Source organism: Phacochoerus africanus, chromosome 2 (assembly GCF_016906955.1).
Source record: "Phacochoerus africanus isolate WHEZ1 chromosome 2, ROS_Pafr_v1, whole genome shotgun sequence".
Lineage (NCBI taxonomy): Eukaryota > Metazoa > Chordata > Mammalia > Artiodactyla > Suidae > Phacochoerus > Phacochoerus africanus.
Genome location: NC_062545.1, coordinates 161,278,195 through 161,300,898, shown reverse-complemented (window position 1 = coordinate 161,300,898; position 22,704 = coordinate 161,278,195). Strand labels below are relative to the sequence as shown.

Sequence of the window (22,704 nt, the reverse complement as noted above, 5' to 3'; positions counted from 1 at the left end):
TAGCCTGATAGTCCTGTGGGTTCAAACACTTCATTACCATACTAAAATTAAGATAAAAAGAAAAAGAAAAAAAATTTAAAAGAGTCTATTTATTTCCTTATTTCCCTTGCCCACATTTTATGATTTTGATGTCTCTTTTTTCTTTTTAATTTTATTTTGTTTTAAACATGTTCATGATTAGATCTGTATGCTGGCTTATTTGAGTGACTGCTCTCTGATTGCGGTTTCCTCAGTCCTAGTTCTTCCTCTTTTTTTTTTTTCTTTTCTTTTTGGTTTAGAGAAGCTCTTTCAGTATTTCTTTTAGCCTGGGTTTTGTATTGCTGTATTCTTTTAGCTTTTGTTTGTTGGAAGAAATTTTTATTTCCCCTTCTATTTTAAATGATATTCTTGCTGGATAGAGTATTCTAGGTTGTGTATTTTTTCCTTTTAGCACTTTAAATATCTCTTGCCATTCCCTCCTGGCCTGTAGAGTTTCTGTAGAGAAATCAGCTGATAACCTTATGGGGGTTCCCTTATAGGAAACATTTTGCTTTTCTCTTGCTGCCTTGGAAAATTGTTTTGTAAGGAGTCAATTTATTAGGAATTTTGAGAAGTAACCTAGTTAATAAAAATCAATTAAATAAAAATTTTTCTTGGCCAAGTGATTTTTTTTTTTTTAATTTTTTGGTGATTTCTTATACATGGCTCTGAGGCCACCTCCATCTCATTGAGGAAAACATTACTAAAACTTCAGTTAGTATTTTTATGTAAGATGTAGGGGGTGCACACCCAGGTCTTTATTTGGTGTGGAGCATTGGCAGTCTGATGTTGCTTGGGGTTCATATGTGAAACAGGAGGCACAAGAGCAATAACACAAAGGCAGAGATCACACTTGTCAAAATACAATTTGAGGATAAAAATAATACTACCTGTGCTCTGCAAAATGTTCCATTTAACTCGAGGACCTTGAGCGTTCCATTTAACTTGAGGACTCGAGGACATGTGGGCATCTTGGAGTGGAAAGTGGCACTTGGAGTGGGAGGGGGATGCGGGTGCACCCGGGCAGGGTGAGTGCTTGGGGAGCCTAAGGGGCCAGCAGGCCTAGCAAGAGACTGAGCCGCCTTGGGCTGGGGCCCTGTGTTGGCCAGTTAAAGGAGGAACTGCTTTGAGATGATTTCTGAGCAGGAGATGTTTATCTTTCTTTCATGCCTCTGGCTTGTAACGTATTTGCCAGTAAGTGAGAAACTCAACCTAATGTTGGCCATGCGGGTTTTTCTTTCCTAGCTTCCAAAGGAATTGTCCTCGGAGACTTTTGACAAGACCATCTTAAGAGCCCTGAACCAGGGTTCACTGAAGAGGGAAGAACGGAGGCACCCTGACCTGGAGCCGATCCTGAGGTAACAGCTTACCTCATGAATCCCAGCAGCATCAAGGCTGGTCCTGGGCATCCCAAACAGAGAATGGAGTCTCAGGGGAGACCAGAGATGCTTTCTCTGGAGTGCTTTTCAGAATGGACTCGTTCAGCCTTGTGTTATTTAGGTCTAGGCTAGTAAGAGACCCAGAACCAATGTCTTGGAGCGCTGTACTCTTCAACAACTCACTTATCATAAATAATTTCGCTTTTAAAAGATGCAAATAGTCAGTGAAACCTCTTATTTCCACCATAAAATATTTACTGAAAGAGGACCTTGTCCAAGAGCTCAACTTTGGAAATAGTTTTGGTTTTATATTGTCAAGTAGGAAGATTAGGCTAACAGGTGGGAAAGTGGAAGAAACAGCCCTTCTGGGGTCACGTGAACAGTGAGCCCCACGGGAGACCAGGTCACAGTGGGAGAACAGGCCTCATGGGGAATCAGGTGATTAAGCAGAAAGGACCAAGCTGACAGGAGACTGTCAACTGTCAGGTTAGTGGCTTTGAGGTGATTCTAGATATTTGCAGTGTTGGTTTTGGTCATTGTTGCACTCACTCCTCTCTGAGGGCTCCTCTTTAGGAGAGATAAATTAAATAATAATGGTCAAGGAGACAAATGCTGTTTCACTGGAAACTTGCCGTTATTAATAAGTAAAGTAAGTAAAAGCAGTGTTGGTGCATATGTGGCTTAGAGTCAAGGCCTAAGTGGGACTTAATCTGCCTTCTGAAGCTAAGATGGCTCAATTTGGGAGGCAGACTTGCTGAGGTGGAAGGGGCAAGGGCAGAGGTGAGCATCATTTAATGTGTGACCCTCCTGCTCCCAGCTGAGGGCCCCCTGAGTGTTCTCAGGATGGTGTAGGGCTGTGGAGAGGTGGGGTGGATGGATGTTTGCTCCTTGTGAAAAGAAACAGAGGTCTGGGTAGTACGTCCTATACCTCGCCTGGTATACGACATACTTAGTACATTTACTTCCAGGTACACTTTAAACTAGGAAAATAAAAACATGGTATTGGATGATTTTTGTCATGTCAGAATATAATCCTGTTTTCCTTGTTTAACTGATTAGGTAGTTTATGGTCATTCTGTTCCAGTTAGGTGGAATTACCATCTTGTGGATGTGCATTAATGAACCTTGACATGAGTCTGTATGCTGATTCCCAGGCCCGTGCCTTTATCTCAGGTGTGGCTGTCCTATACATTTACGCACTTGATACTTGGGGTTGTGTATGATATCTAGGCTGTTCCTCGGGACTCAACCCTTGAATTGAAGGTGTGCCTGGCTATACTTTTGACAAATTGGTTTGTAACTATAACTGGGTAAATAGGTGCCTTTGGATTTTAATCCCTAGCCTTAGGTAATGTGTTCAGACCTGGAAATTTAGATTAGCTCCTTACTCTGTATCTCAGTTTCTCTTCCATTTTTTCATTCTCCCCCTTTGTCTTCTGTTGAATATTTACTTATACATTTGAGTAGCAGAAAGCAACTTTGTCTGATGTACAAGGCAACTTTAGTCCGTAAGGGTCATCTCTTGGTATAGTATTTGATTTTATAATGAATCTTAATGATAGGTCCAAAACCTTGGGAAGAAATTAAGAATTAAATTTTGTAAATAAGCATTTAAAATGTTCAAAAGTAATGAAAGGACATTTGTGTATTGGGCAAGGTGACAGTTGGAGTGTTATAACCTTGAAGGATGTTAGTATTCCCTAGGAGGAAATCAGAGCTGAAAGGCCAGATTACTTATTTGTGTAGGATGATTCAGCTTTTAAACAGTTGAGTTTGTATTCAGATCTTGAGTAAACTTTCCACTGGCCCATAGCTATACCCCTTTTTATGGGAAAACTTCCACTTGGAATCTATTAATTACATTAATAAACTATGAGGAAAGCTGTTTTTAAAAGAAAACCGCTCAGAATCATGGTGTGATACCTCCTGAGGTGAATCTTAGTCACTCATGCCTTAGGCTGTGGCGATACTAGTAACTAATCCGACCTCTGCGTTCCCTAGTTTCCAGGACTCCTAGCATCCTGAACTTCCCAACCTCTTTTATTTTCTTTCTTTCCTTTTTTTTTTTTTTAAGGCCATATCCATATGGAAGTTCCCAGGCTAGGGATTGAATAGGAGCTACAGCTGCCGGCCTACACCACAGCCACAGCAACATCAGATCCGAGCCGTATCTGCAGCCTACACTGCAGCTCATGGCAACACTGGATCCTTAACCCACTGAGTGAGGCCTGGGATCAAACCTGCATCCTCATGGATTCTAGTCAGATTCTTAAGCCACTGAGCCACAACAGGAACTCCTCCAACCTTCCCAGCCTCTTAAGTTCAGTGTGTAAAGGTTCCTTTGTGGTGCAGCCAAATGATGAAAAGTAACACTTGACGAAGAAGTATATAGAAATTGAAGTTGTTTTTCTGAGCAGAAAGGCGACCATTGGACTACGTGGGCATAGGGCTGAATAATACATTTTTTTGCCAGAATTGAAACCTTATCCATTAGATTATATAAAATTAAAAATAAGCCTGTTTTGGAGTTCTCTTATGGCTCAGTGGATTAAGGATCTGCATTGTTGCTGCTGTGGCTCTTGTCACTGCTGTGGTATAGGTTCAGTCTCGGGCCTGAGAACTTCCACATGCCTTGAGTGTGGCCAAAAATGAAAAACAAAAACAACAGCAAACAAACCAAAAAAAATCCTGTTTATTAAATTCTTAAAAATTAGTTGTAACGTTTATTCACTTCCTCCTGGAAATACACTAGAAAATATTCTTTTCCTGAGGAAAACCTGAATTAAACTGTCACTTGAATTTTTTACAATCTAAACTGAGTATCTTGTGGATTTATATTACAGAAAATTAACAAGTCTCTTTTCTTTTTATATGCAGGCAGCTATTTTCAACTTCATCACAAGCTTTTCTACAGAATCAGAAAGTACACAGCTTTTTTCAGTCCATATCATCAGACCCTCTACACAACCTCAGTAAGTGTCCCTCTGCTCCTCTGTAGATATCTGGCATTTTTCTTCCTTGGATTTCTCGCATTGCCAGGACATCTTGTATGGCGTTGTCATTTTAGTTAAAGTCAAGGAATAGCAGCATACAATTTAGAAACATTTGTACTTTATAATGAATTATTCACTGCAGTTTTAAGGAAAATAACTTACAAAAGCTAAGGTCACAAAAACAGATTGATTCCAAGGCAAGGGCCAGGTATCTCAAACTTATGGGCACCCTGGATCCTCAAGTTACTTGACAGACTTGGCTTACAGGTTGTGGAGATGCTTCAGTGCTGCTTGCACAATGGATGACCTCTTACCCTCTGCCTCCACTCACAGTGACCTCCCAGCCTCTGGCCTTAGCCTTTTCTCTTTTCATCTTTGTAGTCACTCGTTCAAATGCCAAGGCACGCCAGACAGAGGATATCTCCCTTTTTACCTCTGCTCACCAATCCCATTGTTAGGCCTTTTTTTTTCTTATGATGCCTAGGCTATGCAGAGTCGCACTTCTCTCAGATTCTAGTCTCTTACTGTACTATAACTTATCCCAGGATTATCTTGGGGATTAATTGGTTAATCCTCTATTCAGAACTTTAAACATCTTTTGTGAAATTCAAGCCTTGCCATGAGCCCTTTGAACCTCCCCCCTCTTAGGCTCCCACTGTTCACAGGCTTGGCAGCCACTCAGCACACCCTGCCACCTCCTGTCCCAGGGTCTTGGCTCATTCTGCACCCTCTCCTTTGCTACAGTATGTTAAAAATCATACCTGTTTCAGGATTCAACCAAAATATCACCTCTTGAGGATTCTCCAGTTTTATTTTATGTTCCCGTGGTTTGGTTTTGCCCTCAGGTTTCAGCATTCATTGCAGTCTGTCTTGCATTTTTACACATCTATCTTGACTGCCTCTTTTTTTTTTTTTTTTAGCTAAATATCTTGCCAGTAACATTGATGTGTGCTTTTGAAGAATTTCTGCTAACTTTAAGCACAGCCTCTATGGCAAGTGGCTATGTGTTTTTTTATTTTGTAAATTCTCTGTTGGAATTCCCACTGTGGCACAATGGGAAGCATTAGGATGCAAATTCAATCCCCAGCCCAGCCCTGTAGGTTAAGGATCCAGCATGCTGTGGCTTCAGTGTAGTTCACAACTGTGGCTTGGATCTGATCCTTGGCCTGGCAATTCCATATACTGTGGGGCAGCCAATAAAGAAAAAAAAAATCTTCTGCTTTCCACAAAGCCATATTTTCCTATACATAAATAATGCATATTTCCTTAATATGGAGTGAGAGGGAAAAAAGAAGTCAAAAGATAGTATGATTGGGAGTTCCCATTGTGGCTCAGTGGTAATGAACCCAACTAGTATCTATGAAGATGAGGGTTCAATCCCTGGCCTCACTCAGTTGATTAAGGATCCAGCATTACAGTGAGCCTTGGGTGTAGGTTGCAGATGTGGCTCTGATCCTGTGTTGCTGTGGCTGTGGTGTAAGCCAGCAGCTATAGCTCCAATTCGACCCCTAGCCTGGGGACTTCCATATGCTGCAGGCATGGCCATAAAAAGCAGAAAACAACAAAAATAGTATAACTGGATAATTATTGTAACATGTAACTTTTAGTTTTTCTAATCATTTGTGTTTATGTGTCTATGCCTTAAACATTTTAAACAGGTAGCAACTAGAATTAGTGATTGTTCATGACTAGTTGACTAAGACAAGATGAACAACTCCATGTTAAATTTATGTCTGAGTAGTGGCAATAACTTTTTTTAAAAAAGAATCCTCATCATTCTAGAGCTGAATAGATTTTACAATCAGTCCTTTCTGCTTGAACCAAGAGTGGTTTTTAACGACTGTCTATAAATAGCATCTATTTAATTCTTTTAAAAAGGCATTGAAGCACAAAGTTAAACTTTTAATTCAGGTTTTAGCTGGCTTCTTAGGAAAACATGCCCAAGTGAGTAGTACACAAATCACAGAAAACTTGTCTGGAGAGTTTGGCAGTGTCTAAATTAAATGGGTAGTGCCAAAGAGGCTGGTAGATTTTAAGATATCAAATTGTTGTGAAGCCAAAATAATGTGTTAAAGGATATGTTTTAAGATTGTGGAAAATATAATCAGTATATCCAAGTCGTTTCACCGAAGAACACATTGTGGGCAGAGTTAATTTCCACTACTCTTTTAAGAAAATGACAGCTCTACCTTTTCTCCCAGGAGTAGGAGCAGCATTCCATGTCCTGACATCTGAGAAAATGTTAAACCCTGAAAGACTTAAACTGTTGACCTCTGGAAGCCAGGTGGTCTATATTTTAATGTGGGAGTCATCCAGTGCATCACATTGTGTTCTGTGAGTCAGTGTTGGCCCTCGAATTGCTGGTCACTGGCCTGTAGCAGAAGAGGAATGGAGAGGAGATTCTGGGAGTCTTGGTAGCAATCTGACATTGCCATGTTACTATTTCCCATAAAAGGAGCGGGCCATGAGAATTAGACATTTTCAAAACCCTACACAGTACTGATGTTTGAGAAGCACTCATCTAGTCCGTCTCATTTTGATGGGAGCACACACGGGCTGGCAGCTGGGAAGCACCTTGCTCCAGTCCTCTGGCTTTTACAAGGAGTGCCACCTCCATGGTTCAGGGCCTCATCCCCGGTCTGGGGTCTTTTGCCCCATTACCTTGCTTGCTTCAAGGTCCCAACTGCTAGAAATGTTCTTTTTGCCGAGAAGTCTCCATTGCCCCTTCCTTGGGAGAAAAGTAATCATTTTATTTGTTTACCTCTATTATAATTTTCCCTAAATTTGTGGCATTTAATGCTTTCCACAGATAACTTACAGTCCTCTCTGAAGACTTCTAAGATATTAGAACATTTAAAAGAAGACAGCTCAGAAGCTTCAAGTCAAGAAGAAGGTAGGAGTTCCTGTTGTGTCTCAGTGGTTAAGGAATCCAACTAGTATCCATGAGGATGCAAGTTCGATCCCTGGCCTCCCTCGGTGGGTTAAGGATCCAACATTGCTGTGAGCTGTGGTGTAGGTTGCAGGCACAGCTTGGATTCTGCATTGCTGTAGCTGTGGTGTAGGCTGGCAGCTATAGCTCCGATTTGACCCCTAGCCTGGGAATTTCCATTTGCCTCGAGTGTAGCCCTAAAAAGACACACACACACACACACACACACACACACGCACACAACAAAAGAAGAAGGTAAATATCGACTCACTGGGATCCAAGTCCTTCTGCCTGATATTGTCACAGGCATGGGCAAACAGACTGTTGGAACAGATTAAGGAACCAAGAAACAGACGTATGGGAACTTGGAATGTGATAGGTGGCATTACAGATAAGTGGGGAAAGAATAGACTATTTGATAAATGGTGTTGGCTGGCTTTCCAGTCAAAAAATATTAGATCCCTACTTCCATTGTGCACGAAAGATTCAAGTAAATAACAAAGTATGTATAACATAAAATGTAAAATTTAAATGTTAATAATCTGGGGCATGATGATAGTGGAAATCTTTCTTTCTTTTTTTTTTTTTTTTTGTCTTTTTAGGGCTGCACTGTGGTATAGGGAGGTTCCCAGGCTAGGGGTTGAATAGGAACTGTAGCCACTGGCCTACACCACATCCACAGCAGCGTGGGATCCAAGCCGTGTCTGCAACCTACACCACAGCTCATGGCAACACCAGATCCTTAATCCTAGTGGAAATCTTTATAATCTAAATTATTGAGTTTAGAAGTCCCCATTGTGGTTCAGCACATTATGAACCTGACTAGTAGCCATGAGGATGCAGGTTTTTGATCCCTGGCCTCGATCAGTGGGTTAAGGATCTGGCGTTGTAGCTCCAATTCAACCCCTAGCCTGGTAACTTCCATAAGCTGCAGGTGCAGTCCTAAAAAGCAAAATAAAAGAAAATAAAATAGAACTTAGCATGTAACAATAAACCAGACAGAAGACATTTTCGTGGTATTTACAGCTAAAGACTACATCCAGACTATAGAAAGAATTGCCTAAAAAGCAGTGAGAAAATTAGTCTGGCTAGCAATATGGGGAAAGATAAAGATAGGCAATTCGTAGAAGAAACTCCAATGGTGCGGCCTCATGTGTAGTCTGGAAAATGCAGATTAACAATGAGAGATTATTTCACACATTTCCAAGTCTGACATTACCAAGGATATAAAGTAATGGGAACTCTCATCCACTGCAGATGGGAATCTGAATTGGTACACATACTCTGCACAGAAACTTGACACTGTGTTGTGAATTGGAGGTGATTGGTGTTGCTACCCAGCAGGTCTGCGTCTGTCGCTATTGTCCATGTGCTCTGGAGACAGGGACTTGGGGTCTCTCAGCAGCTTGTGTGTAGTAATAGTAAGCACCTGGATGCTGTTACAGTTATGAATAGGCTGTGGTGCATTCGTGCTAGGTGGCAATAAAATAAAGGGTACTTATAGTACACTCAGACATGTAGCAGCACCACTGTGTGTTTGTGAATACACACACATGGGTAGTTAAAATAAAAACATGTACTAGGTTATTTCAATTGGTTAGCCTCTGTAGAGGCAGGGAGTTGAAAGGAATGGAGGAAGACCTTCAGTTGTTTCTGGAATATTTCGTTTCTTAATAAAAAGAGGCAAAAATAGAGATATCTGGGAGGTGGGTACAGGGGTGTTGGTTTTATTAATGTGTGGTTTTTTTGATATTTGAGACACTTCATTTTTTTAATGGTTAAAAAAGAGCCTGAAATTGAATGTTGTGGCTTTGCAGTGGCATGCTCATAGTCAACTTTCATAATTTGGGACAAAGTCAGTTTTTGAGAAGTTATTTAAGGAAATTCAGTCACTTACTTGTGTCTTTGAAAATTTGCTTCTTTAAGGAAATTTCTGTGAAAAATGCTTAGAAGTAAGTGTCCTGCATGGTCTGTTGACACCATTTTGGGCGCATAAATAAGTTGTGTCTTCCTTTTGGATTTTGCAGAAGCATTTGGCATTTTGGTATAATAAATTATTTTTCCTCCACTCTAGATGTGTTACAGCACACCGTAATCCACAAGAAACATCCTGGGAAAAGTCCCATCGCGAAGTAGGTATCTAGTTCCAAAAACGTGAATGTCTTTGCATTTTTAAATCAGCATCACATTTTCTTACTGATATATTTGGCTATAATTCTGCCATTTTATATTGTACCTTGTGCCACCTTTTCTGTGTTTCCCTCTCTCGTCTTGCTTTTAGGTGGTTTTTTTGGTTCTGTTTTTCTCTTTTAGCTTTGACAGTTAAGTGTACATTGTTTTTTTGATTCTTCTAGTGGCTATTTAGAGTTATGGTCTACATCTTTGACTTAGGAAGGTCTGATATTAATTGTGCTTGTTCTGTAACTTATCTCCTCCTGACTTATAAACTGCAGGTGTCATGTATCTTAATTCTTCCTTTTAAACCTTATGAAACCTTTTTTCATTAATCATTTACATTTTGCCATTCCATTGTTTTTCATTCCCTCTTGTATATCTAAGCTTCCTTCTAACTGAAGAACATTTTTGTTTGTTTGTTTTTAGGGCCGCACCCATGGCATATGGAAGTTACCAGGCTTGGGGTCCAGTCAGAGATACAGCTGCTGGCTTACACCACAGCCCACGGCAATGCCAGATCCTTAACCCACTGGGCAGGGCCAGGGATTGAACCCAAGTCCTCACGAATGCTAGTTGGGTTTGCTAACCACTGAGCCACGATGGGAACTCCTAACTGAAGAACGTTTTGAGTATTTCCTGTTGTCGTATCTGTTTGTAGTGAATTCATTTTGTCTTTATCTGGAAAAAATGTTGATTTTGGCTTCATCTTTGAAAGATACTTTTACTTAAAGGACATAGGCATCTAGGCTGCATTTTTTTGTTGGTGCTTTGAAGCTTTGGGTTCATTGTCTCCTGGTCTAGTGCCTTTGGTCCTTCACTTCCTGTCCTCCCAGCCCAGTTTGATTTCTGCTGCGAATCACACAAAATGATTTATGCGACTCCTGACTCCTCTCTCATTGCGACTGTCCCTCTGCAGAAACGTGCCTCAGGATGTCCACCTTCTGCCTTGAGCCCTTGCTGATTCTGTGGGGCCTGCTTTAGCCCTTGAACCAGCTCAGTTCAGATGTACAGGTTCATTTGCCCCAGGGGTCAGCCCTTGACTGGTGGGTAGCTCCAGCTTCCTGCTCTTTGGGGAGGTGATTCTGGGGGCCCAGCCAGTCTGAGCCTCTGTTGCTGGTAGCAGCAGCCTCAGTAAAGGACCCTCATGCTGCTTTTCCTCTCTTCTGTTTCACTGTCCCCACTCCTTGCTTCCTTGTTCTGAAATCACCTCCCCAGATCAACTGTGTTATCCCAGATTCTGCTTTTCTAGGGAACTCAAGACAGCTGGTATCCATTGTTTCAGTCTTACTGTTCTACTTTCAAAGTTAGTGTGCTTTTTCTAAACTCTGCTGTGTTTTTGAGATTTTATCATTGTCTGGTCTTCAGTAGTTTTCCTGCTATGTTTGTAGCTTTCTTTGAATGAGTTCTGCCTCTTGAGTCTGAAGCTTGATAGCATTTGGTTTTAGAGAAGCCCAAGCCATTTTCTCTTGACATATTGCTTCTGCTTGCTTCTCTTGTTCTCTCTTCTGAGACACGAGTGCTTACAGGTTAGACTTTTCATCATGTCCCACGTGTTCTCTCAAACTTTCTTGGTGTTCTTCATATTTTTTTTTCTCTCAGTGCTCCAATCTATTTTCTTTAGGCCAAATTTCTTCTTCATTGATTTTTTTTTTTATTTGTTTCCATCCACAGAGTTCTTAATTTCACTTTGGTTCTTTTTTGTATTTTCTGCTGTTTTCCCAAAATTCTGTCATAGCACTGTTACTTTAGGGTCCATGTCCAGTTACTTCATTCTCTGGGTTCTCCTTGAGTCTGTGTCTGTTGTCTCTCTCTTTAAGTTTTCAGTCACATGATCCCCCCTTCACTTGCCTTAGAGATGTGCACAGTACCTAGCGATTGTCTCAAGACAGGGGTTGTACCCCAGCTGTGAGCTGTGCAAGGCAACTCTAAAGACGGAATGTGCCTTTGTAATCCACCTACTTAGAATTAGGTACTAATTATTAAACAGATGAGAGAGCTGTGTACTGGTTTATTCTCGCAGTATACTTTCTTTTTGTTTAGAGCTATTGCTAGGCATTTTATTAAAAAATAATATACTAAAGAAAGGCTATTGTAGATTCTTTGTTACATGATTAGTAGGTGAGATTATTGAGGACAGAGTTTCATACTTGCATGAACTCTTCTTTTGATAGCACTATTGGTACAAGTTGTTCTCCATTGGACGGTCTCGCCTTGCAGTATTCTGAGCAGAATGGAATTGTGGATTGGAGGAAGCAAACCTGCACTACTGTTCAGCACCCGGAGCACTGTGTGGCCTTAGCTGACCAGGTATTGGGGCTTAGCTTTGTCTTTGTGCCATACTCTTCAGGTATTGTTGATCCATGAGAGTCAAATTTTGTAATTGTTGTTATGTCAGCTAGTGTATCTGGTAAGAAGAAATGAAAGAATATAAGCATTAGACTTTAAACTTAATTGAGGCATTCCCTTCATGGCTCAGCAGTTAATGAACCTGACTAGGATTCATGAGGATGAGGGTTCAATCCCTGGCCTCGTTCAGTGGCATTGCTGTGAGCTGTGGTGTAGGTCGCAGATGCGGCTCGGATCATGCATTGCTGTGGCTGTGGTGTAGGCCAGCAGCTGTAGCTCTAAATTAACCCCTAGCCTAGGAACTTCCATAAGCTGTGGGTGTGGCCCTAAAAAGCAAAGGAAAAAAACCCTTAATTGGTATATGTAATCTAAGCTCTGCTGAGACCTGAGAAATTTAGATTACATTTAATGTTCAGAAAATTAGTGCATTTTAATGCAATGCTTAAAATATTTAGTCTAACAGGGATATATTGTTAATGCCAAATTTTTTGCTTTTGAAAGAAGTATTCACATTTCAATCACTGTCTTGCTGTTGGTGATGTGAATTTTGAAATTGACCTCTCATGAGTAGTTGGGCCACTTTACCAACACTCCTGAATGTAATTAATTAGGAAATGCTTCTTTCTTAGGAGCTGATGTAATGAGAGAGCAGAATCCTCTCAGGTGTGTTTAGGATACATGGCACCACAGATAAAGGGGGATGCATATTGATGCAGCTATAGTGAAAACCACCTTCTCTCTAGGAAATAGATTTTTATTCCTGCTCTCTACGCAGATCCAAAAATCTCCACTCAAGTTTTTATTCCTGCTCTATACTCAGATCAGTATATGTTATAATAGTAACATATACTGGGATGTGCTTTTATGAAATAAAGCATTAAAGCAGATCTTCAGACATCGTGTGTTATCTTAGGCTTATTTAATGGCCTGTTTTCAGGTCCAATTGATTATACTTTTACTCTCTTCCTTCTTAGAGTTGACGCAATAGTGTGTTGCAGCTTTACTAACCTGAACTTTAAGAGAGTACTAGTAAACCTGTAGCAGATACCAGTTATTTGATTGTGTTTTATTTTGTGATTTAAAAAAAAAAAAATGCGTGGAGTCCCGTTGTGTCTCAGTAGCTTACAAACCTGACTAGTATTCATGAGGATGCAGGTTTGATCCCTGGTTAAGTATCTGGTGTCGCCATGATCTGTGGTATAGGTCACAGGTATGGCTCAGATCTGGCGTTGCTATGGCTCTGGTGTAGGCCGGCCACTGCAGTTCTGATTCAACACCTAGCCTGGGAACTTCTGTTAGCTGCAAGGGCAGCCCTAAAAAACAAAACAAAACAAATGTCCATTTTAAAAGCAAAATACCAAATAGATATTTTTCTCATGATTAACATTATTTGTCAGAGACTATGCAGATTTTAGTGGATAAGGTAGGTAATAACTTCAAAAGGTTGGGAATAAAAATTTATTAGAATGTGCAACTGGGAATGCATTATTTTAATGTTTGATATCAGAATAAGAGTATGTCTACATGAATGTAGTTTTGCTTTAATCTGGTTTCTTTTTATTCTTTCCACTAGCATTCAACTGAAAAACGAAGCTTATCTTCAATAAATAAGAAGAAAGGAAAGCCACAAATAGAAAAGTAGGTTCAATTTAATGTTTCTAATGGTAGAAATTGTTAAGAAAAGGCAACGTTGATTATGGGCATGTCTAGTTTATGTAGTGCTAAATAGTATTTTTCCCTTAGTTTTCTTTATATCTTAATTTTGGGCTTTTTTTTTATTTCTAAGTAATTAACATGTGCAGGTAATAAAAAGCCATTGTCAAATATTATATTCAATTGGGGGGGCAAAATTCATAGTCCTGTGCCCTAAAAGGTAAATCTTACATTTATATTATACCTCACAAAACTTTTTTTAATTATGAAAAAAACTTTGGAGGTAATTTTGTTAATACTGTGCTTAATGTGCTCTCTAGAGAACTTTATAAAAAATATTGGTAACATGTATATTTTTGCTTAGGGAGAAAATTAAGAAAACTGATAACAGGTTGAATAGTAGAATGAATGGTATTCGACTCACCACTCCCCAGCATGCCCATGGTGGTTCTGTGAAAGGTAAGGGAATTATTCTTTCAAATACCCATCACTTGGGGTTCCCATTGTGGCTTAGCAGTGACAAACCCAACTAGTGTCCATGAGGACATGGGTTTAATCCCTGGACTTGCTCAGTGGGTTAATCCAGCTTTACCATGAGCTGTGGTGTGTGTCACAGACATGGCTTGGATCCCACGTTACTGTGGCTATGGCGTAGGCTAGCAGCTGCAGCTCCAATTCAACCCGTAGCCTGGGAACCTCTATATTGCTGCTGGTATGGCCCTGAAAAAAAAAAAAAACTATCACTTAAATGTATTTAGTGTGATATCTGTTACAGTACGTATTGAGCTGTCATGTGGAATCCTGATATACTTTTATCCTGCATTGATGTGAATAGTGATTCCTGAATTAACTCCATCAATACTTCAGAATTGTTTAAAGCAAGAAATCTGATTCAGCCACCAAGATAAAGTCTCCTCTGTTACAGTTACATGCACCCACCTTTTCCTTCCTCACTTGTTTCCTTCTAGAGCCAGTCCCTACTCCAGAGCAGAGGCCTGCAGAACTTGCAGGGTCTTTTTACACCCATGGAAGCCTGTACTTGTTCAAGTCATTTTTCAGAATCTTGTTGACTCCTTCATGGTTTTCTTTGGTTTGTTTTTCTTTATAGGGCCACACTTTTGGCATATGGAAGTTCCCAGGCCTGAGTTCAAATCAGTACTGCACCCGCCGGCCAACACTGCATCCACAGAGATGCCAGAACTGAGCCACATCTGTGACCTACACCACAGCTCATGGCAACGCCAAATCCTTAACCCACTGAGAGAGGCCAAATATCGAACCTGCATCCTCATGAACACTAGTCAGATTCATTTCCGTTGAGCCACCACAGGAACTCCCCTGACTTTTTCATGTTTTAATGACTGTCCTTTGTGGAGTTTTTGGGAGGCTTTAGGGGAGTTCAGGCCCTTAGGTTTTTGTTGTGCTAGATTTGTATGGTTTCCATTTATCTACGTTATTATGAGGTTTCTTTATTTTTGGGTGAAAGATTTTTGTGTCATTTGACTGAGAAATGTCCCTTGTACTGGTTCATTGGTAACTTTTCTGTGTTACGTTTACAATTAATAGTAAAGATTTTTTTAAAAAGAATAAAAACCCACAGACCTCTAGGAGGATGTTTTGTCCATATGTTTATCTAACACATATGTTGATGACTGGCTCTACAAGTCAGACTTTTTTTAATTTAAGTTTTATTCAGATGTTAGTACATTCAACTGTAATACAACGTAAATACCAGAATATGTCAATTATGTTAATGGAGTATGTTTTTAAACTAGATATTTATTTAGATTTAATATTGATAAGGAAATATGGTTATATTGATGGGGAAATATGGTCATATTTAATTCTAAAATCATCTGGCCAACTCATTGAATTAATTAACTAAGCTGTCTTTGGGGGAAAAATGACATAAAAAAAAAAACATGTTGTTTATGAGTATATTGTAACAGTATCTTCAAGGTTTCCTGTGGTGGCAGCTAAAAGGAAGAGGAAAAGGCTAAAATAAGGAAGACATGAGTTCTCTGTCAGTGGATAATTAAAAATCGCTTCTGCCAGGTCTCTCTGTTTCCTCCTCCTGGTTCATTTTCTACATTACCACCATATTTGTCTTCTAAAGCGCATAATCAGGTCATTCTGCAGTTGAAATTTCTGTCAAATATATGCCACCTTCCTAAGATCACTCTGTCTCTTGTTTCTCACATAATTTGAGAACTACACTAAAAAATTTGTAGCCATTCTTTCCTTTTTAGCTTCATATTTTCAGAGAAGTGTATGGACTTTGATCTCAGACAGACGTGGGTTTAAATCTTCACTCCACCAGTTTCTTAAATTTGTAAAAGAGGAATAATATCTGTCCCACCACATTGTAACTTTAGTGTGGTAAAATATGAAATCCATTTAGTTAGTATCAAGCACAGAGGTTTTCAGTAATTTAGTTCCTTTTCCCTGTTCTGAAAAGTTACTGTGCAGGCTATTAAGAGGTTTTTTTTTCTGTCTTTTCTCTTTTTAGGGCTGCACCAGCGGCATATGGAGGTTCCCAGGCTAGGGGTCTAATCAGAGCTATTGCTGCCTACACCACAGCTTACAGCAAGGCCGGATCCTTAACCCACTGAGTGAGGCCAGGGATCCAACCCACAGCTTCATGGTTCCTAGTCAGATTCGTTTCTGCTGACGGGAACTCCCATCACATGTATTTTTGCATTGTATTTTAAAGTCTCAAGTATTAAATCTCTGCACTAAAGAGATGTATGCATTACTTAAATTATTAAGAACTCTGTCCCAGTGTGTCACCCATGTTTCTTCACCCTACTCTTCTGTTGCTGATTTTGGCACCAGAAAGTTTGGAGTGAATGAGGTAGTTAACCTCTCAGTTTCTTTTAAAAGATTACAGTGATTCAAGGTCTTCATCTTCCTTTAATAACCCATCATGGTTCTATCATCTGATGTATCTAAATGGTTCTTAAGTCTAACTTCTGTTTGTTCATAAATACTAATAACTAGATTTTTATTGTTAGAATAGTGGCTAATGTTAAGTTTTTTTTTGCTTTTTGTCATCTTAGTAACATTCATGACCTTTTACCCTTTGAGATAATAACAAATAAAAAAATATTATATCTATTTAAAAAGGCAGTTTGTGGAATACCCTTTGGCATGATGTTTTCATCCTTACCTTCATACCTTCTAACTCCATAGGATCATATATTTTCTGATAATGAAAATTCCAAAGACTACACAAATCTGAAGCACCTGGATCATCAAAAAGGGAAACTGTGTTTTGTATATAGATTTATGTATTTATTTAGTTCTTTGAAAATTGCAAGTTAATATGACAGTTTGGTGATAAGAATGTTTACTAGATATAATCCAAAGAAAATCATTTTATAAATTATGTCTTTGAGAAGTAACTGCCTGTTTTTTTAAAACACACTAAAACTTACTCTTTGAAGTTTCAAAGACTTCACTGAGTTTTGGTGAACAAATCTTGGCTCACTCTACCCCAGTGGTTCTTCTTTAGTCCATCATTTCTGGTTTGAGACTATTTTATTGAATCATTGATTCTCTTAATATTTGAATTGTTCATTTTGTTATGCTGGTATATTTTGTGTTGACATATGCACAATTTCCACATGGGCCCATTTTATAGGTTTCATTTTCACTAGTCTAGTTTAATGCCAGCTTTTTTGACCACTATGCACGTGAGATTTTCTTTCTTTTTTTTTTTTTTTTGCTTTTTCATTTGGAGGTTCCCAGGCTAGGGGTCTAATCGAAGCTACAGCTGCCTGGGCCTACACCCCAGCTACAGCAATGCCAGATTCAAGGCCGCATCTGCGACCTACACCTCAGCTCATGGCAATGCTGGATCCTTAACCCACTGAGCGAAGCCAGGGATTGAACCCACAACTTCATGGTTCCTAATCAGATTTGTTTCCGCTACACCTTGACAGGAACTCTGAGATTATCTTTCTTTGAAGAGCAGTCTACTTGTATCCCTTTCCTTAGGCATATTGCGACTGGTAATTCAGAACCTATTATTGTGTGTAAATATATACCAGGTTACTTCTCTATAAAATTATTACTTGCCTAATTGCCACTTTACTTAGCCTCATGAGCTTTTGTGCAGTTTTCCCTTCACAGTTTCGCATTTTATTACCCAGAAGGAATTGGCAACATCTGCATTTTTAAAGATTTTATTCTTCTTCAGTATTCATTGACCATTTTTCCACTGCCGGGCTCAGCTAGGTTTATCTTTTTTTCCCTTCTTCTTCCTCTTCCTTTTACAGCTGCAACTGTGGCATATGGAAGTTTCCCGGCTAGGGGTCAAATTGCAGCTGCAGCTGCAGGCCTGTGCCACAGCAGTGCTAGATCTGGCAGTGGCAGATCCCTAACCCACTGAGTGAGGCTAGGGATTGAACCCACATCCTTACAGAGACTATGTTAGGTTCTTAACCTGCTCAGCCACAGTGGGAACTCCTAGGCTAGGTTATCTTTAATGGTGTTTAACGTATTACGGATTTATTCCCTTCAAAAGATACAAGTTAGTCAACTTGCCCATTACACAAATTGTCTTTTCTCTATTACATATTTTATTCAAAAGATTAATAACTACCAGGTTGCAATGGAAATGATTCACTCATCCATAGTTCTTAGGATCCCTCTGGAATGCCTTATATGGGGAATTATTTCACTATGCATGTGTCAATGCTTGCTGCAAGGCAGACACTATGCTAGCCACTGGACTTACAGAAATTAATAGGACAGTTGCCTAAGTATGTGCTGGTGTAGGAAAGATTTGATGTGACTGACAGGTTTTGCACTCAACCTCCAACCCAACTTCAGTGTCAGCTTGGCTTTTGGGAAGAACTCAGGGGGCTACTTATTCTATTAGATGGGAAGTATTTTATTCTTCGAAAATACTCAGGCGTAGTAATTTTAACCGAATAGGCTGTTCTGGCAGTCAGTTCTATTCTCGAATTCTTTTAAGAAGTGAATTTTATAACATGCTCTGAGGAGTTAAAACATGTAGACTTAAGAAGTGACTCAGTGTGCTAATAATGTTGGAGAGACCTTACAGAGAACCTTCAGTCTGATTTTTTAAATCAGTAAGATTGATGTGTTCTGCTTTTGTCGTAAGAATGTATTTGTTAATTATTTTCAGTTAAAATTATGATTTAATAATGAATTTTTACCTAGGTCAAGAGCCAGCTTTTTAGGTAATTAATAGAAAAACTGAAAAGAAAAATTTACAGCTATAAGTAATTTCTAATGGTTCAATTCAGAATTTATTTAAACAATTCCATTTTTTTTAAAAAATCACATAATTTTTAGATGTGAACTTGGACATTGGATCTGGACATGACACATGTGGAGAAACATCTTCAGAGAGCTACAGTTCTCCATCTAGCCCACGACATGATGGAAGAGAAAGTTTTGAAAGTGAAGAAGAAAAAGACAGAGGTTTGCTCTTTGGAGGGGATGTGGGGATGGCAGAGAAAAATGTGTGCTGTCTCTTAAAATCAGTCAAGCATAAATAATTTTATGGTACTATAAATGTCGTTAGTGATTTTAAATTTAATTGATATAAACAGTATCTTAGATTATTCACTTAGAAGTTCCTAGGAATGTTGATTGTTTAAAAACTTATTTCACTGCGTATGAAATTAAAGATAGGGTCATAACAAAATGTAGAGTTAGTGTAGGAAGATTGAAGATTTGCATATTATTAATATACATATGTTTATAATTTTTATGTCTTCTGATGGATTGACTCTTTATGATTATAAATACCCTCTTTGTCTCTGATAACAGTACTTGTCTTAAAGTGTATTCTATCTGATAGTGAAATAGCCACTTTAACTCTTTTGGGTATTGTTTGCAAGGTACCTCTTCTTCCATTCCTTTACTTTAAACCTGTATATGTCTTTGAATCTAAAGTGTGCTTCTTATAGACACCTTATAATTGGACTATGGGTTTTTTAGCCATTCACCCCATCTCTGCCATTTGATTGGGGTGTCCAATCTATTTAAATTTACTGTAATTATTGATAAGGTAGAATTTACATCTACCATATTGCTTTTTGTTTTCGTATGTGCCGTGTCTTTACTTATTCCTTAAATGGAGGCTCAGTCAGTCAGAAGTGAGAGTTTAGAGCTTTCTTAGGTTTTTCCAGCCCTAGATATGAGCATGACCTTCTAGATTCCCAGAAATCTGTTGAAGCTTTTCAGAGCTTTCATTCTTCAATTTTTCAAGTGTTTTGGTCATACACTTGTTAGCCCCAGCTGGTAATGCTGCCTCTGGCAGCCTAGTTGTTAAAACAATTGCCATAGACAAATCGTGACAAATGCCCCATGGGTAAGCAGCTATTAACACATAGTGAACTGAAGCTGCCAGTCAAATAGTGACAGTTCTTTGAGAAGGGGGCTTTTAGAGAGCTCCAAACTCATGTTTCTTGGAGTGGCTGCTAGGCTGCTAGTTTTCATAGCTACTGTAGTTGCAAGACTGTTAGTTTACAAGGTTACTTATGAGCTGGAGAAAGTGAGATGGAATTAGAGCAAGGTAAAATACTACAGTGCTTGCTGTTCTTAAAAGATTCAGCTGTTTTTCTTTAATAAATACTCCTCAGATTGCTGCAAGCCTTTAGTTAATTTCCAGAGTGCTGAAAAAGTTGACTTTGACAGTTTTTTTCCCCAGGATTCTCGTTGCTTTTTAATCAGGGAGTATCAAAGGTCCTTATTCTGTCATTACAGAAGTGAGATATCAAAAATGTTTATGTTGAATGAGGATGTCATTCTTTACACATGACAGTGACATCTGGTTGTTTACATCTTGATTGTAAACATCTGAGTGGTACTCTCTTGGTTATAAGGTGTGTCCATGCTGGTGGACAGTATTAAATGATTCTCTTGGGCCACTTAAAAGGTCATAAAGCTCCTTAGGACACAGCGTTTCAGACATGTCTGGCTTCTTCCTGTGCAATCCACAACTCTTTTGAGATCTTAGCTTCTGGATTATAGTGTCAGGCCACATCTTAGGAAAGCTATGGCAATAATGCTGCTGTACCACATACAGTTAAAGGCAGTGTTTACTTTGAAGTTATTTTGAAGTCATACCAAATGTATCGTGCAGTGACTGCCACCAGTTCTTCTAACGTGAGGCAACACTGTGCTTCTGATCTGCAGTTTCCTCATGAAAGAAGAAAAATGAAAGTAACTGCTCAGAGCTGTTATGAAGATTAAATGAGAGAAATTTTATGCCTTACCCAGAATAGACAAGCTTTCAGTATGTTTCATTTCACATGTTAATGCTTGATTGTGTAGGATGTAACAATAATCCATGGCTCCTAAGATAACAGTGCAGATTTGGCCTCTTAGAATTAAGAGTTCATCTGTATGGCTAGATCACTTAGCAGCAGCCCTTCCCTGTCATCGCATAGGGCAAGTTGCTGGTGGGCCTGTGTCAAGGAGCTTGCCCCTTTTCAGATAGGCTTAGCTATCAAGTGACTCAATGAGCCTTCCCTAAGTGAAGAATCATTAAGGACTTTCTTGAAACCAACTGGGGTGGGGGGTATACCCTCCATGATAAAAAGTGTTAATCATTTTTAGAATTTCAAGTCCATGAGGAAGTTGCTTTGAAAGGTATGTGACTTTGTTGTTCTAGTTAGTCATAATAGGATTTTGTTTTGAGACATTGTACTTTTCAGAGTCAACACAAAAAACGAGGCAACCTATCTCTTAATAGCTAGCTGAGCCCTTATAATGCTCAGAAAACCCCTTGGGACTGTTTAAAATCAGGAGGCCACTTGCTGTGACTTGAGATTTAAACAAGACTAATTCATACAGAAATTTAATTGATATCTGAAAAAGGTTATAGCTTCTTTTGAACTTAAATGATATTTTAAACTCTGTACTCTAATGGTTCAGATATAGATATAGAGCCTTAAGTTAATTTTTAGATAGCTTTTGTTTTGCAGCATTTGGTAAGAAACACCTCAGTTATTAAGGAGAGTTTATGCTAGAACCATTTACTCATAAATTGACTCTCTCCATTCTAATATAAATTATAATAGTCAAATTAATAACATTGTTGACATTTTGTGTCACTAAATAGGTTCTTTTTTAACCTTTCTCTAGGATCACTAGTCTCATTTGTTTTCACTGTGTTTATTTATTTATTTGTTTAATTTATTTTTTGCCTGAGAGTGTAGTATGTGGGAGTTCCTGGGCCAGGGATTGAACCCACACCACAGAGAGACCCGGGGCTACTGCAGTGACAACACCAAATATTTAACCCGCTCAGCCACCAAGGAATTCCATGATTTGTTTGTAGTATACTGTTTCAAAAATTGTTAGCATTTTAGCTGAATATAACTAGTTATTATCTTAGTAAATATGAACCTTTTAAGTACATAATGCAATTCTACTTATGTTTGTGAGCAAAAAGATGTTAAAATAGGCACTGTATTTAATTGAATGGTTTTTATACATAGTATTAAGAGTTATCTGGGTTTATGATATTTAAACATTGTGAATTACATTTTGTGTTTTGCTTCCTTTATATCAAAAGTTAAGAAATTCAGGGAAAGTCTAGATTGAAGTTATTTCTGTTTACACATCTAAGAATGATGCAGTAATTAATAAATTAATAAATTAATAGATTAATTACTGCAGTAATTAATAAATTAATTAATACATTAATAAAAATTAATGCAGTACATACAGTTTTGTGTCTGCCACTTTGCTGTTTTGTTTCAGGAGAAATGGCAGTGCTCTCATATTTTCCGGCTTTTGTGTTTTAACAGATTTGTTTTATGGCTATAATAGTAGCTTTAAAATTTTTCCCCCATTGAAATATTTAAAAATAAGAATATTCTATTCTATGAAAATTCTCCTCCATTCCCTCCCTCTAGATATTTGAGTTAAATATGGTCTTGTTTGAACTCCTTTAAATTATATCATTCACATGAGACAAATGTGAAGACCTTGGGTTTGGCAGTGCAGAATATAAATCAAGTGAATTGCCTAAAATTGATTAAGGGTAAAACTATCTAATCCTTTTCTCTGTAATAAGGTGATATTAAATAAAGGTCTGTATTTTATACTGTGCTTCGTTCAGTCTCCTTTAACCGCTTGTTTATTCCTCCATGGATTTTTTTTTTTTAATTTAAGATTTAATTTTTCAGAGCAGTTTCAGATTTACAAAAAAATTGAAAGGAAG

General features: G+C 38.6%; 1 protein-coding gene across 1 annotated transcript in view; it reads left to right on the top strand.

Annotated features, from left to right (window-relative positions):
• ZCCHC2 (zinc finger CCHC-type containing 2) overlaps positions 1-22,704 on the top strand; it is a 57,343-nt gene that overhangs the window by 29,673 nt on the left and 4,966 nt on the right. The window contains exons 5-12 of the mRNA XM_047767009.1: positions 1,264-1,376; positions 4,275-4,369; positions 7,200-7,283; positions 9,394-9,451; positions 11,666-11,801; positions 13,414-13,478; positions 13,858-13,952; positions 18,819-18,947. Of these exons, the coding sequence (XP_047622965.1) occupies positions 1,264-1,376; positions 4,275-4,369; positions 7,200-7,283; positions 9,394-9,451; positions 11,666-11,801; positions 13,414-13,478; positions 13,858-13,952; positions 18,819-18,947 (775 nt within the window). The remainder of the gene's footprint in view (positions 1-1,263; positions 1,377-4,274; positions 4,370-7,199; positions 7,284-9,393; positions 9,452-11,665; positions 11,802-13,413; positions 13,479-13,857; positions 13,953-18,818; positions 18,948-22,704) is intronic.